Here is a 17418-nt window from a genome sequence, read left to right as displayed (position 1 = left end):
TAGAGGGGGGAATGAAAAGATATATGGACAAACAGATAAAAAATAAAAGCAGAACTGTCATTTTATCAACAGTTCCAAAGACTATATCCAAAGAAAATGAAGCTTGGTGTGGCAGTGCATGCCTTTAATTTAACCCAGCATTCAATAGGCAGATGGTGGATCTCTGTGAGTTCAAGGCCAGCCTGGTCTACATAGCAAGTTCTAGGCCAGCCAGGGTTATACAATGAGGCCCTGTCTCAAAGTAAGAAAGGAAGGGAGGGAGGGAGGGAGGGAGGGATATGAAATCAATATGCCAAAGAAATATCCTCACTCCCACATCAACTGCAGCATGTTTCATAATAATCAGGATATGTAATCAACCTAAGTGTCCATTGACCAATGAATGGTGAAGAAATAAATACAACACACACATATGCAAAATGGAATACTATTCAACCACAAGAAAAATGAAATCCCATCCTTCATGGTAACACAGATGAACCTGGAGGGCTTCATGTTAAGTGAAATAAATTAGGAACGGGAAGGAAGACAGGCATCACATGATCTCAGTCACATGTGAACTCTGGAAAAGTTTGAACCCATAGAAATAGAGGGTAGCAGAGCTGTTAACAGAGCTTGGGAATGTGGGGGGTGGGAAAAAAAGAGGATTGGTGAGACTGAACCTTTATCTCGGCAAGAACAACCTCCTATCAACCGGTTTTACATTGCAGTGCAGGTCCACTGTCATAACGAGTAGTAACTAGCAATCTGCTGGCTGTGGATAACAGCGGAAATTAGAGATGAGACTAGAAACATTTGAGGCCACTTTCAAGAGGATTCTGCCACAATCAAGCTCTTCTGCAACAGTTGTGTGGTGTAAACATGGATTCTTCATCAAGTCTCTTCACATAAGACAGTGGGCTCACAGAAGGCTGAGTTCGTTTTCAGGCACTCACAGCTACGGTTGTGGTAGAGCGAGGCACGCATGGGCTACATGCAGAATGAGCCACTGGCCCAATGCCTCTAAAAGCAGAACGGGTTTCCCCGAGGAGGTCCCTTCTGCAGCCAGGTAGCTCTTGTCCTGCCAACCGCGTGAACTCCTCAGGCATCCTGTCTGCGCTCCTCACTGCCCTCACGTCTGGGCTATGAACTGCCGTGGAATCCAACCCAGGTTATTTTAAATTTTCTTATTTCCTCAGCCTGAGGTGGTGAATCAACTTGATCTTTTAAATAAGAAATTTTCCAAGAAGTTCCCACAGCTGTGAGGGGCTCGGCTGCAGTGGAAGGGAGCCTAAGAAAACAGCAGCCTACACTACATTTACATCTACACTTAGCTTCTTGGAAGCCGGGACTGAGTGCTAAAGATGATGCATAAGGACTGCCGCGGTCCAGGAAGAGATATGAGAGGTCGTCGGGTGGAAGGCCCTCTGGCCGTGGTGAGAGGCATCATTAACAAAGGGCAGGAACCAGCCCCTCTGAAGCATGGGGTCCAGGGCAAAAGGGCACCCAGCTGAGGTCCAAGGACTGGCCGAGTGAAAGCAAAACCTCCTTTTTCAGTGATGCTGGCCGTTCGCTGAGAGGAGCCACCGTGCCGGGGGGCCTCTCGTGCAATCCCCACCAGACCCTCTCAGGCATGGCAGACACTGGGCTGATTCCAACTGCCCCCGTTGTGTTCTCTGTGGTCTAGCAGATTCTTTAGCCAGTCAGAAATATGTTCCCCACAAAATATGCCTTCCCACCCGGTTTAACCATGAACTATTCCAGAAATGTAAAGGAAATTGTGGTTGCTTTGGTTCCTAATACAGACTTCACATCCTTAGAACTTGTGTAGAAAATGTTTCAATAGGTATGCTTGTCTTCCTTTGGATCCTTAATTACCACCATATCGTTTAAAGACTATAATCCTTGCCACGCTTCCGCCAATTCCTATACCAGAACTTTGGCCGGCATCTGAAAATTTGCAGCAAGTAAAGAAAACTGGTCTCTAATTTAAATACGCTCGACCTTCCATGGGGAGTAAAGTAAGCACCGCTTTGGTTCAATGGGTGTAAAAACATGTTCAGATAAAATCAAGAGGGACCCAAATTTCCCCCTGTCCTTCAAACTAAACCCGAGTGAAGAGTTCTCCTCAGCTGTAATCTCTTTGGCTTAGGACTAAGCTTGCCCACGGATTTCTGTGTTGGAGGTGGTTTGCTCATCCAGAGTTGCCAGAATTATGACTTTGTGGCTTGTCCCTGTGTACCTTTCTGTCCTCTACCCGGATGTACTGTATTTTGTCTGTGTAGTTCTAAGAATTAGAAGCCTCCTATCACTGAGTGATGTTTGGCATGCTCTCTCTCCTAGTCTGGAAAATGTGACTTTCTCCCCAGGAGCAAAATCCCGTATGAATTGTTTCCCAGTTTTTCCTCTCTGCTTTGAAATCTACTTCAAAGTTATTATTTGGCTAAAGGGTTATTTTCCTTCCCTTGAGGTCTATAGAATTTGCCTCTGATGTGTGGCTGGGACACAAGTTTTTCTTTTCCTCTGTCATTTTTGTCTACATCACACATGAGCATAATCATTCTCACCTCCAAATATTAAGCTAAACCTTTAGAAAATTGAAAGGGGCTGTCTTACATCTATTTAGTCTTTAAATACATACAATCCTAGAAAGGAATAGTCTCCTACCTACTTGCTCTGTAATTATAATTTGAAGGTCTGATGAACAGATAGTAAATGAGTAATTGATGATGAATCTTTAAAGAGAGAATTTTTAAAATTAGTTCAGGATTTGCTTGTGGCTTTAGAGACTATTCTACTAAATATATTTCTGCACACTTTATTCTAGAAATCTACCAGAGACCAATTAGATCATATGAAATATCACAAAGTGTAGGGATTACTTTCTCTGTAGATAACCAACAAATACTTTACTGAAATTCATTATATTAGGATCAACATAAGTAGGTGTGTTTTGGGAGCAGCTCTTTCAAGAAAGAAAATGAGATGCTGGGTGATATGTAGAATGAGTGTGTGACTGGGTTTACAGAGGGTGAGAATTCAGCGACAAGGGAAGTACCAAGTTCAGAGTCTCCTTGCATCGCCGTGTGAGGCACTGCCCAGCGCTCACTGTTCGGGACCTAAGTTGTTCTTTTCAGCCTATGATGCTAACGTGCAGAGCAGAGAACTGTACCTGTGAATGTGTTCCTATAACTATCTTTCACCAAAGCCTAAAGGAGCAGCCAAGTTGCCTCTCTATTATCATTCACAGAAAGTAGACTTTCATCTTTCACTCAGCTGTGCCAGGAGCCCTAAGTTTTTGCTTTCAAACCCAAGACTTTGAAGTAATGATAATAGCTCCCATTTATAGAGCATCTATATGCCAAATACTGAAAGACAACTCACATGGCGTTCCCTTTTATTTAATACTGAAAATGTGTTATGTACAGTTCTAAACTACTAAAGTATTATACTTTGCTTTCATAAATCAAGTGATAGAGAGCTGGAGAAGAAGTGGTTCCTCCCACCACTTATCCTACCCTGATGGCCATGTAAACTCATCCACTACACGTGTTTGATATTCTAGACCCTCCCAGTGTCTCTATAGAGTTGAAGTTTCTTCCTATTCCGTAAACAGATAAAACAAGACCCCTCATGCCAGTAATTCTAAGGAACTGACCGTTAACGTGAGCATCACTTTTTAGCCAATCACGTTCTTCTGTTGGAATAAAGAAGCCTGGGTAATTGAGACGTGTGAAGGAGAACCCAAAGAGAGCATTTCCAAAGCTTTGATGAAGCAAAGGCTCCTTCCTTGTTACCAGCCTTCTCCCAGCAGTGGTCTCGTTATCACAGCACTGGAATCTTCCTTCGTGCTCTGCCAACAATGCAGGGAGGAACGCATCCCCACCATCTCTTAGGAGGGATCATGGGACAGCATCTCAGTGTGGTTGTGGCTCAGCATCTGGGAGGGGTTGTTGACATCTGATTATCTTCCATACACAGAATGCTTAAAGAGACGATTTCAGGGCTGGAGAGATGAAACGGTGGCTAGGAACACAGGCTCTTCTTGCAGAGGACCTGAGTTCAGTTCCCAACACGTACACAGTGGTTCACAACCATCCTTGCCCCCAGTTCCATGGTATCCAGTGCCCTCTTCTGACTTCTGTGGGCACCAGGCATGCATGTAGTACGCATACATACATACATGTAGGCAAACTACTCATACTCATAAAACACAACATAAATAAATAAATCTAAGAAAAAAGAGAGTCTACAGAAAACTCAGGACAGAGTGTTGTTATATTGGGGGTATCTTTTTGTTTATAATCATGCCATGTTAAAATAAGCTATAGTGGTAAATTATTGAAATAGCTAAACTAAAATAAATGTGTACTGTTAAGCCCAAATCCTTTCTTTCACTTACATTTTATTCTGATGTGAAAGGAAGGTTTTTCTTTCCTTTTTCTTTTCCTTTCAAATTTATGAAAATTCTTCAAGACCTGATTTGAGTAATGAAAAGTATAGATGATTGTCTGTCTCCTGAAAAGCCAGCATATTTTCCTACCCACATGTGGCAACTGGGTTTCCCTTTCACAAAGCAGAATTCCTCCCAAGGTTCACTTAGAGAGTCTCAACCCACTGGACAAACACCATCCAGTCTGCTTTCCAGCCTCATGATGCTGCACGGAGCAACAGTTCTGTTCACTCAGCATTAAGATGCAGCACCATTCATCTCGCCATCCTGAAGCAGATTAAGGATCACAAGTGTGCTACCCTTCGACAGTGTGATTAGAGCTCTTCCTGGGCCTTAGAAATGGAGGAATCCAGATACACCACGTGCCTGTACTACTGGCCACATTCTGATAGCTATTTACCTGGGGAACAATGCCTAAAACCTCTGTCTGTGATCTGGCAAGCTGATTGGAGCCAACTCTGGTCAGTAGTTAGAAGGAACAGCTCCAGGAAAAAATAGCTCAGGCTGCCATAAATTATCTTTGTGATTTGTTTGTAGTCCTGGGCTCTCAAAGAGTAAAGGATCAGTGCCCCAGTGGTACCTGGAAGTATGATTTCAGCAAAAGAGTCTTTTCTCTCTTGATGTGTATTCTTTGAACTTTTAAATTTTATTATCTAAATAAATGTCATGGTTTATACTTGGGATTTCCAAGATGATGTTCAGGGATGCTTATAGATAATAAGAATGATTGCAAGGCAGGAGAGATGGCCCTTTCAGAGGACCAGTGCTCAGTTCCTAGCACCTACATTGGGCAGCTTAAAAATTACTTATGACTCCAGCTCCAGGGTACCCAATGCCCTCTTCTGGCCTCCATGGATACACACACCAGGGTTGGGGCAGGGGACACATGCACATAAATAAAAATAAACCTTAAGTAAAATAAAATGATTACTGTACTGAAGCAAATCAGCATATCGTCTAACATAGTTTCTTTTTGTATAACAAGAGACACTAAAATCTACTTATTTAACAAACCTCCCCAAAGGTGCAACCTTCCTAATGGCGGTCTTAATATAGGACCTTAGATCTCTGGGATTATTCATAGCACATATCTGCTGCTCTCTGCCTACATCTCTCCACTTCCTGTTCCTCTCCCCTGTCCTGGTAATCATGGTTTGATTCTCCATCTCTGTATGTTTAACCTTTTTGCTTTTGTTTCTAGGTTTTGTTTACATTGGGTAAAAAAGAGGCTCATGAAGTTCTGTGGCAAGCTATTGGCAACTGATAGCTGAGAGGGGGGGGACAACGGTTTTCTTCTGGAGATGTGGCCCCTGAGTAGCTAGACATACTCCAATACAAACTTCTCTTTTAAAAAAATAAATAAGTGGGACTATGAAATATTTTTTTGTAATTTAGTTTATCTCACTGGAGTTCTTCTTTTTATTATTAAACCTGTTAAAGACTTTTTGATGAGAATTTAATTCTGTAGGTCCATAACATTTGTGGAACCTTTTGATGACATATGTGAAACTTATAAGCATATATCACCAAATATAAGCTAAAGCAAAAATATTGTTGTTAGAATAAGAGCAAAGCACTATGTTAGATCTTTAGTGTGGTCTCTAGGAGCTCTAGGCTTTCGACATATGTGTAGAAGAACATGAAATTTCCATTGTTAGCATTTGACAGTCACTGAAATCAAAGTTAAACAAGGCTGAGCCCAGTGCTCACTTTGGTCATCCCAGTACCCAGGACAGTCTTGCCTATCCATATTATCTACATCCCATAACGTTACCTACATCCCAAAATGTTACCTACATCCCAACATCCCAATCCATTGTTCTTCCCTCACACATCTCTGAAGCTGCCAGGTACATCGAGGCGAGTTAGAATGCAGTTGGCCCACAGTCGGTAACTAAATATAAAAATTGGACTGAATCTAAATTTCCCAAGGAAATTAACCTGATGCTGGGGTGGACAATGTTGGAATCATTTGGCTGATGATGCTAATCAGTCACCATTTTGTTTGGAAAGGGAAGCCCAGTAATCAAATAAGTTTAGTAAAATCTCCTGTGTTTGCAGAAGATCTAGTCAAAATGATTCTACATTTTACTGTTTAAGCATCCAAGTGGAAGTCATGCTTTGCCTTTCTAATTGAATATTTGCTTACATGTGTATGACACAAGATCCCTGAATGAAGCAAAATAGTACTCTATCATACTTCTAATATCTGTAGGTACTGGAATTATGATTGTTTTTATACTACACTCCCAACTTTCAAAAAAAAAGTATTTATATACTGTTATGAATCTGCTACCTGTGGTGAGTGGATTAGTGAGCCCTGAACATCATGTCACCTATTACAAGGATGAGATTGGGGGGGGGGGGACCACTTAGATGCATTTTACCTTAGGAACACGGCTTAACCCGGCTAATTCTCTCACTCCTCCCACTAAAATACTGATAATATAGGTTACCTGCCACCCACTTTACAGGGTAGTTACAGAAACAATCTAACATACTAGAATGGCGGAACTGAGCTCTGACATTATCACCCACTCTGTGATATCAGGTGCCTGAGAACACACACACACACACACACACACACACACACACACACACACACACAAGCCCTGCCCTGGAGGTTCGGCCTGTGCGCTGCTCCATTCCCAACCCTTACTCCTGACAGCCCTTCCTTCCCATCGGGTTTACCAGGCAGAGTCTCTAACAAGGGCAACAACAGCAGGCATAGAATCTGCTGCTGCAGAAAGGAGAGCAGGCTCTGAGGAGAGAGGCGCTGCCTGGAGGGGGTCTTGAGCCAGGCCATGGATGAGGTTGGGTCTCCGAGGAAGTGGATCTGTTGTCTCACCTCCTGCATGCATTTCCGGAGGATTTCATCTGAATCCAGGAGTCTGGAAAGAGGAAAAGACAGCCAGAAGGTGTAGGGAGAAGCGTGTACTTCCTTCCCTCCCAACCAGCTTCACCTTTTTCATTTCGTGTGTGTGTGTGTGTGTGTGTGTGTGTGTGTGTGTGTGTGTGTGTGTGTGTGTGCTTAGCCTAATGGTATGTGTGTGCACTGTGGGTGCTAGGAATCGAACCCAAGTCCTCTGGGAAAGCAGCCAAGTTCACTGTTGCTGCTTCAGTTATCAAGACTGTTATACCCATTGTCTTATTAGCATAACTTCTTGTTTTTGCTAGTAGTAATCTCTGCTATTATAAAAGGCAAACATACAGTGAGTGCTGACATCGGACTAAGCCCATCTGCTTAGTTATCATAACAGCAGTCCTATAAGAAGGATTCTATTGTTGTCCTTGTTCACAAACAGGTGAAGCGAAGATAAATCAGAGAGAAGGAAACACTTCACAAAGCTAGCACATGGTGCTGCTGAGGCTCAAACCTGGAGCTGGCCGACTCTAGGTTCCTGTTTCTAATTAGTCTGTCGCCCTCTGATGCACTTAATTATTAACAGCTACAGAGCTCAAACTCAGAAAAGTATGAGTTCAGCAGCTATGTGTTATGTTTCACTGTACCACCTAGGACCCACACAAGTCAATCTCATGCATGGAATGAATGTTCAGTCAACAAACACCATTTGAATATTTCACTGAGCTGTGTTTTCAAGATGAGGGGAAACAATGCTATCCAAACTAATATTTAAATTTAGTCATCTCAATTCTGATGACTCAGCAAGCTATGGTTTTAAAACAGTAAAAACCTGTCCAGACCCTTTTGGGAGCATTGGTGTCTGTATTTCCAAGAATATCCTGAACTGGAGAGATGGCTCAGTGATTAAGAGCACTGACTACTCTTCCAAAGGATCTGGGTTCAATACCTATTATCCACATAGCAGCTTACAATTGTCTACAGCTCCAATTCCAAGGGATCTGGCATCTTCATAGATATACATAAGGGCAAAACACCAATGCACATAAAATAAAAATAAATTAATTAAAAAATAATAATATCCACTGAAGCTGAGTGAGGTGGCACATACCTTTAATCCAAGTGCTTGGGAGGCAGAGGCAGGTGGACTTCTGTGAGTTCAAGGCAAGCATGGTCTACATAGTGACTTCCAAGACATACCTACATAGTAGAGAGACCCTGCCTCAAAACAAACAAACCAGAATACCCATTGGAAAGCACTAGCTTCCAGAGGACCCAGGTTCATTTCCTAGCACCCACGTGGTGGCTCACAACCAACTCCAGTTCCAGGGAATCCTCGGCTATCTTCTGGCCTCCTTGGCTATCACATGCATACATGGTGCAGAGATCTAAATGAAGACAAAATATCTATATGCATAAAATAAAAATCAATGAAAAATTGAAAGTTCCCTCCTGCCCTGTATCTCCCAGGATGTAGATGAAGGAGGATGGAGACAAAGAGGACACACCTGCATTGGTTAGTCTGGCCTGGGACTTCTTGTCTCTGCCCTGTTCCTCCTATCCCTAAGCAACCCCTATCCCTCCCACCTCTGTTTCACCTTCCTTAGGGAAAGCAGACACTTCCATAACCTGCTCAGCACCTCCAGACACGGGCTTGTAGACAATTTCTTATCCCTTTTGAGAACTAGAATGATTTGGGTGTTAGTCAGCACACACATAAAAATGTCCCACACTGTAGAGCACAGACTAGACTTTAACCTCAAGAGAACTCTCTGGGCTTCCTTGTGAGGTGTAATTTGTCACTTCTAGGTACATTCTCATGTGGTATTTTCACATTACAAAAAAGGGCTTGTTTAGGGTGACTTATAATTAATACCCATAAGTAAAAAAGATAAAGCTAATTATAGAACTGTAGCTAGTTGAAATTTTTTATTAGCAAAAACTAGAATATTTACTATATAATAAGCACATTTAAATGTGTTGTGCTTTTTCACATAGCATAAATTACCAGTTGAGTGAAAGGCCTTGGTTGGTGTTCTTCCTTTCTGTTCAGCTGCTGATGTAGTTTCAATGATAAGAGAACACTTGGAGTTGAAAATGTGGTGTACTGCTGTGGCCATTGAGCAACCTGCTCCAGCAGAACACCAAGCAGATGTCATATCAATGCTTGCTTCATGAAGGAAGAATTAAAAGCTGAGAGGAAAAGGGGGAATGTCCTTTGTGAAGTACCTCCAGAGAGGAAACAATCACTCATACACTTAAAAACTCAAGGGAATGGTTGTCATTGTATTGTAAAGAATTGTAAACCTCAGAGAAAACCAGAGTGCACTGTTTAGCAAGCTCCAAAGGCAACGGCAGGTTGGGTTCCAGCAGGGGAGGCATTACAGCCTCCTAAATAATCAGAGGGCTGGAGAAAACTACATTAAAGATGACCTTGCTCCCAGTGCCATTGATTTTTGATAAGGTATTTCAGAAAGTGATATACACATTGATGGCCCACCTCTGTGAAAAGATGGGTTATCAATAGCTCTTTATCCATGTCAGTTTCTAAACTAGTGTGAGTTAAAAATCACTGAGGCAATGGATTTGAGACACATTTTAACATTAGCCTGAAAAAAGCATAATTTATAAAGTAAACATTCTAGCCTGGGAAGCCAAATATAAATTCCTTTTGGATGACATGAAGCTATGGATTACTAATGTATCTATATGGATAATCCCTCCTTTAGAGTGGGTAATCCAGAACTGGATACAATTATTTACATGTTAAAAGTGATGATAATTATTACATGACACTGGTTTCACTAACTCTACAAAAGATGTTTTTTCTTCACCAACAATTCCTTATAAAGACTGTTGCTATGCATAAAGTTTTGGGGATTTGGGGAGAAGAAAAGAGAGTTCTAATTTTTAAAAGCACAGATAAAAACATGATTTTTCATGTTTAGGGAAATACTTCTTTGTAATTCTGGCATGAAACGATGTTAGTGTAGTAATTTGCTGTGTTCCATGGTCCCAAAGATGATGTGTCTTGCTTGGCTTCTCTCTCACACAGCAACCATCTACTTTTGCTTATGCAAGACAAATCATTAAGAAGGAAGGCTTGGGGCTCAGGGGCCTCAACAAAGGATTTACAGCAACTCTGGGACGTCATGGAATTTTCAACATGGTCTATTTTGGCTTCTACCACAACGTCAGAAACATGATTCCAGCCAGTAAGGTAAGTATATAATAATTTAAGATCTGCTAGGTGGAAAGCCCACCAATGTTCTTAGCTTCACCTATAGAGTGTTTATCATGGCCCACCAAACTCACATCCATTATCTAATTGACTCCATCAGACAATGTAGAGTGCTATTATTTCCCTTTCAAATCCAGAAACTGAGGCTTATGGAGATGAATAGTAAAGCTGAGCTTGAACCCAAGTCTTGAGAGGAAGGAATGTCTCATTTAGATATGAATGCTTTTTTTTGGGGGGGGGGTGCCTGTCCTGGATCTTGCTCTGTAGACCAGGCTGACCTTGAACTCACAGAGATCTGCCTCCTGCCTCAGCCTCCCAAGTGCTGGGATTAAAGGTAATAAAGATGTGCACCACCGCCACCCAGCTAGATATAAATGCTTTCTGTTCATCCCTAGCAGAGATTTCTGCAAACTGTGTTATCATTTCTACCTCACTCATGTCACTATCTCAAAAACGTGGAATTGTTTTGTTTTGCTTCATACTTTAATCAGTTCAGCTCACAGGGGAAATGTCAGGCTATATTTCAAATTGTGTGTTGATACTCACTTGTAAAATCACTTAACTTGATTTAAGTAAGGGATAAACCAGATCTTCTGGAGTCTTGTTGCAATATAACAATGATGATTACCACATTATCTTTTGATGATAATTCACAGAAGCCAACAGTCTTCCAACTCCTACAATATGAAACTAGCCTATGGTGTACTTGTAACTCACACAACATTGTGTTTTCCCTCCATGAAGCTTGACATTGGTGATGACAATTCTGTGTTTTAGACTCTGGAAAAAGCAACTCAGATAACATTAGAAAAGTGTTTGTTTCCCCAAAGACTTGAGGGCTGCTGTAAATGGTATACAATTAATTGTGTAAATTATTTATACAAATTAAGAACAGATATATCTTATTATATTTATGGCTGTATTTTAATGTATGTGTTGTTAAAGTAAAATGAAATCATTTAAGAAAGAAATTCAGGAAGATAAGATGTATATGTAGTCAGGTGTTACTAGATATTTTAAATGAAGGGGGACAGTTGGGGACAGAGGAACCAGAAAGCTTTGGAGGAGATAAGAGAGGGTAACAGTGAATATATCACAGTGCATTCTGTGTGGTAGTTTGAAAGAAAATGGCCCCCAAAGGGAGTGGCATTATTAGGAGGTGTCTTGTTGGAAGGAGTGTATCATGGTGGGGGGTGGAGGCTTTGAGGTCTCCTATGCTCAAGCTACACCTAGCCCAGTTCACTTCCTGTCGCGTGTGGATCAAGATGTAGGACTCTCAGCTCCTTCTTCAGTACCATGTCTGTCTGCAAACCACCATACCCTGCCACAATGATAATGGACTAAACCTCTGAACTGTAAGCCATCCAAGTCAAATGTTTTCCTTTATAAGAATTGCCTTGGCCAGGGGGTGGTAGCACATGCCTGTAATCCCAGCACTTGGGAGGCAGAGGCAGGTGGATCTCTGTGAGTTCAAGGCCAGCCTGGTCTACAGAGCTAGTCTAGGACAGACTCCAAAGCTACAGAGAAACCCTGTCTCTGAAAAACAAAACAAACAAAACAAAACAAAACAAACAAACAAAAAGAATAAAAAAAGAATTGCCTTGGTCATGGTGTCTCTTCACAGCAATAGCAACCGTAACTAAGACAATATCCAAATGACTATCAAAAGTAATTAAAGAATTCACAAGTAGTGGCTCATGCCTGTAATGCCATCTCTATGGAAGTTGGGGCAGGAGCATCACCACTAGTTTGAAGCCAGCCTGAGATACATGATAAGACCCTATCTTTAAGCCATCAATAAATAAATATCTACAAGTTCAAACTTGATTCTAGAGTTCAGCAGTCTACAGTGATTACAGTTATGTTCTGCATAACTAAAACTAGCAGCTTCTTTATTTTCTTAAAAATAACACACAATCCTAAAGCAATAGAAGGAGCCGTTTTTCTTGCCTGCTTGAAAACCAACTTTGTTTCTAATATGAATACGTTTTATTTTCAGTAAGCACTTTAACGAAACACCTCTCTTGTGTTGAAGAGAAGGCTCAACTGTTAAAGGCTGGGCTCACAACCCAAATGTCAAGTGCTTCCCTCTGTATACCCAGTGCTCTGGAAAGTGTGCCCTGTTCTCAAAGGGACTGTCATGAAGGAAGCCACGAAAAAGGCCGCTGAACAAGCATGTTGAAAATGTTTTATTGTATTTAGATGGGCAATGTGCTGACAGTCATTAGTTAATAATACTTTTAATCATGTATGAAAAATGCTTTCAAAACTCTCCAGTTCCATTTTTCTAAATTTGGACTGATATTCTAAAAACAAATCCCATCACAGTTTTTAGCATGTAATAAATCACCATTGTCTAAAAACAATGGGTTTTTCTAACATTTATCCCTCCAGCATGCCAAGGTCTACACCGCTGTCGTCTCCTAATCCCATTTATAAAGCAGATATAAAAATGGAAGTTAATAAGGACAGGGGCTTTTCCTGAATTTTTTTTCACTGCTGTGTCCTCAGAGATTAAAAACATTGCCTGGTACAGAGCAGGTCCTCAGAAAAAAAATCTCTATTAAATGAATCACATGAACGAAGGAAGAAATGACTGGAAAATGTGTTTCCTTTCACTGCACACTTTAGGGATACCTTGGCATTTGGGAGCGTCACTATATTAATTGATGTTAGTGTATAGGATGCTGGGAGAAAGCTCATGGTCGAAGGGCTTAGAGCTAGAGTAGGTCTTACCTTAACCAAACAGTACCCCCAAGAAAAAGGAAATACCACAATCGAGTCTTTGTATTCAGAAGGTGAGATGTTTGGTTTTGGAAATGCTTCTTTAAATGGAGATTTTCACATTGCCGAGATAAGTTTCCCCAGGCTGCCTCGGGAGACTGCCAGAGCAGGCATTTTGGCAATCACCAAAATCTTAATGACCTCAGCAGTGTAGACAGGCAACTGCTGTGCAGGCAAAGCTCCAGAGAACAGAACGGAAAGGCACAACATGAACTGCTCTCTCCCCATGGCTCCCTAAACTCAGTGTTTCTGTCCACTTTTTTTGGAAATCTGGTTAGTAAAATATCAATGGGTGTTTAACAAATACGTTTCTGTTAGCTAGCATCACCTACATTGAGATTAGACTAATAAACAAAGGCTTAATTTATTAACCAAGACCTAAGGAATATTAAGTTCTCTCCCAACTCTTTAAACAAAAGCTATGGGCTGGAGAGATGGCTCAGAGGTTAAGGGCACTTTTTGCTGTTGCAGTGGGCCCTGGTTCAATTCCCAACACCCACCTGGCTGCTCACAACCATCTGTAGCTCCAGTTCCAGGCATCTGACACCCTCTTCTGGCATCTGGGGGCAAGCATGTGGTGCACATAAATGCAGGCAAAACCCTCAAGAACGTAAAATAAAAATAACTCTACAAAAAAATCTTTTAAAGATATATTTTGTTCATTATGGTTTTAGTTCTTTATTTTATTTTTTTGAGGGCCAGTCTTACTATCCAGCCCCACTTTTTCCTTGAACCTACCATCTAGGCCAGGCTAGCTTTAAACTCATAATCCTCCTACCTCAGCCTCTTGAATGGAATTGGAGTTGACTTTTTAAATTGTGTTCTAATCCTTACTTATCAAGCTGAAAACTCAAAGTGAGGCAGTTCACTCTCTCACTCACCATCCAAGGCAGCATATGGTAAGGAAGCTGCCAAAATACAGTTTATAATTATTTTTAAAAGAAAATATTGCCTGGAATGGTGGCTTGCACCTATAATTCCAGAACTTGGGAGACTGAAGCAGAGGGATTGCAAGACCAAGCAGGGCTAAGTAGTGAGTTCAAAGCTGGCCTGAACTACAAAATGAGATCCTGTCTCAAAAAATACATATATATTTAAAAAGTGAAAGTCCAATAAATCCTACTGTAATCCTTTCTCTACAAGTTTTCACTAGTGAGGAAAGCCAAAGAATTGCTTCCTAGCTATTTGACTATCAACAATTTCAAATCTTGACCCACTTTGGGCCATGCTGAAATCTGCTATGTGGCTTAGAATTTCATTCCCACATTTTAGTTTCCAAACTAAAACAATTTGTTCCTTTTTGTTTAATGATCTTGGCACTTGGGTCTCCTCTATGAGAGAAGTGTAGGAGTAATTCTGAGCATAAAGTCTGGGGTCATCGGGTCTGAGTATCCTTCTAACATGTATTTATTGAGTGATGTACAGGTGACAGGTCCCGTGATGGAGTACCAGGGAATGCAATAGTGAGAAGATGTCACAGAGCTTTCAAGATAATAGAGAAAAATCAAAAGCAAGAAAACACTCACAGTTATGAATGATCCAAACCTGGAGTCAAGAAAGACTTCTTTCCTAAGGAAATGGCATTGGAGCTGACAAGCAAGCTAGCCCTTAGCCAGTTACAGTACATGGACTGTACATATGGAACATACAGACATATGGAACATACAGTATCAAGGCTTTAAATCTGGAAGGGGTTGGTGGTCCTGGATAAATGAAAGACACCCCCATGTAATGAATGCAAAAAGGTCAGGCCAGGTATCAAGCTATCTACGGCCATACTGATGGTTATAGGGCACACTGAGGATTTGTGTCTTTACATAAAAGCACTAACGTCTTAATCCATTATTATTATTATAGCAAAATGTTTGAGACTGGGTAATACATAAAGAAGAGGTTAATTCGGGAAGCTAAAAATTTGGTGCCACATCTGGTGTGGTTCTTCTAACTCACGATAAAATGGCAGGGGGAAAGAAAAACAGAAAGTGCACATGTGTACTTTGGAAAACAGGAGCCCAAGCATTTCACAACCACCCCTAGTCAGAGTAACACTCAAGAATAGCGTTGACTCCTTCTCTAAAGTAGAGCCTCCATGGCACAATCACCTCTGAAAGCGCCCTCCACCTCTCGGTACCATTACATTGGCAATTAAATTTCAAAATCAAATTTTAAGAAAATAGCATTTTCGAGACACAACAGGGCAAAAACACACACAAACTCACATAGTCCATGACATCATGCATAAGACCTGAAAAAAGTTCAAACCATAAAAACAACTGCACCAAGGGTGTGTGAGGCGAGGGAGTGGCCAGAGTCCCACACATTGGCAAAAAGCAACTTGCAAATAGTAGCTACTGTGAGAGGAAAAAATCAGTTTTCTTCAACGGAGAGACACTGGTTATATCAATCACACTACAGGACAGGCCTCCTACTTAGGAAGTGTTAGCCAACACAGATGGACTCCATGTTTATAGTGGCTGTGTGTGTGTGTGTGTGTGTGCGTGCCGTGGTCGTGTGTGTGTGTGTGTGTGTGTGTGTGTGTGTGTGTTTGCTAAGAGTGAATAGTTGGTCAAAACAAAAGGAACTCAATATTTTGGGGGGTTTGTGGACTTTTCTGTTTTGTTCTTTTTTTATTTTTTGAGGTTTTTTTTTTAAGTGAATGGGGGAAGAGACAGAAGGAAATAGACATAAAATTGGGTAGGTCGAGAGGCAGAGAGAATCTGAGAGGAGTTGGGGAAAAGAAAAACGACCAAAATATTGTATGAAAAAAAATAATGAAAAAAATGGTAAAAAGTGAGAAAGAAGTTGGGTGGTGGAAGATCTGGGAGGAGCTGGGAGAGGGAGAATAATAGTATAAAAATATATGAAATTCTCAAAAAATAAATTTTTAATTGTAAAATCAGTTCTAATGAGGAAAAAGCACCCAAACCAGACTAGCTAGGAAGCCAGCAAGATAATTTAAGCAGAGGAATTACCTGACTGCTTTGGTTCCGGTGTGGAAATGGATGGAGTAGTAATAGTGAGAAAAAGTCAGAATGCACACATGGAAACTATTTCAGTATGAAATTGTAGGGTCTGGAACTGTTGGGCTCATGGTGAAGTCGAGGAAAAGTAGACAGATTGAGAAATAGTCGTAAGAAATCTCCAGGACATAGTGATAGAATATATATATATGTGTGTGTGTGTGTGTGTGTTGACATAACATATTGAGGTGATAAAACTGATACTTAGATTTTTGGTTAGGCAGCTGAAAGGGTGATGATGCCCTTCTCTGGGAAAAAAAAAAAACACACTAAGAGAAACCAGCTGATGGAAAAAAGTATAGGCTCAGTCAGAAAACTGGGTCTAACTGAATTTGGGACTGCAGAACGCAGCCATGGAGTCTGTTGACTGAACGTGGGTTCTGGGGCTTGAGAGAAGGGGTCTGAGCCAGAGATACATAACTGGATATCATCCATTAACCTCCATGGGAACAGAAGGCCCATCATCCCTTCATACTTCAACAACCTGAAGCCAATCACTTCACTGCTCTGAGCTGCAGACATTTTCATCTACAAACTAAAAAGCTATGGTTGTTCTGTATGTCGGATAAAGTCATCTCGAGAATTAAAATAAACAATATACAAAGTAGTTTATAAATGTTAAGATGCCATAAAAGTGTTAAGTGTGGTGGTGCTGATGACGGCAATGGGAAGCAGGAGAGGTGATGTGGGCTGTGGTGGAAACAGTTAGCATGTAGAATTGCGTGAGCAACGTTTCCCTAGGACTGTTCTTTTTGCACTTAAATGAACACTATGTTTTCCTTGCCTAGAACAAAGTCATTGATTTTATGTGCTCTGTAATCTAAGCCTGACTCAAAACTAGGAAACCAGTATTCTTTAAATTTAAACCATAATAAATCAATCCTTTGTGAAGGGGAAGGTATGATAATCATTAAAACATGTTGAAGAACGTCATCGAGTTGTTATAAACCATGATGAAGAGGTGGTGCTCCTTGAAGGCATTATCCCATCCTTGCTGTAGGCAGTCTCTTGCCATTCATTCTGGACACTTTGTTTACAGGGTTATTGTTTCAATTCCCTCAACCAGCAATTGGTCATT

The 17418-nt window shown here is 41.1% G+C and overlaps 1 protein-coding gene across 1 annotated transcript in view; it reads left to right on the top strand.

Moving 5' to 3' along the window:
- Window positions 1-17418, top strand: part of Slc25a21 (solute carrier family 25 member 21) — a 463568-nt gene that overhangs the window by 424622 nt on the left and 21528 nt on the right. The window contains exon 7 of the mRNA XM_036206183.1: window positions 10351-10515. Coding sequence (XP_036062076.1) covers window positions 10351-10515 — 165 coding nt within the window. The remainder of the gene's footprint in view (window positions 1-10350; window positions 10516-17418) is intronic.

The sequence above is a fragment of the Onychomys torridus genome, chromosome 14 (assembly GCF_903995425.1).
Source record: "Onychomys torridus chromosome 14, mOncTor1.1, whole genome shotgun sequence".
Classification (NCBI taxonomy): Eukaryota; Metazoa; Chordata; class Mammalia; order Rodentia; family Cricetidae; genus Onychomys; species Onychomys torridus.
Note: the sequence above shows the minus strand (reverse complement) of the source record. Positions and strands in the feature narration are given on the sequence as shown.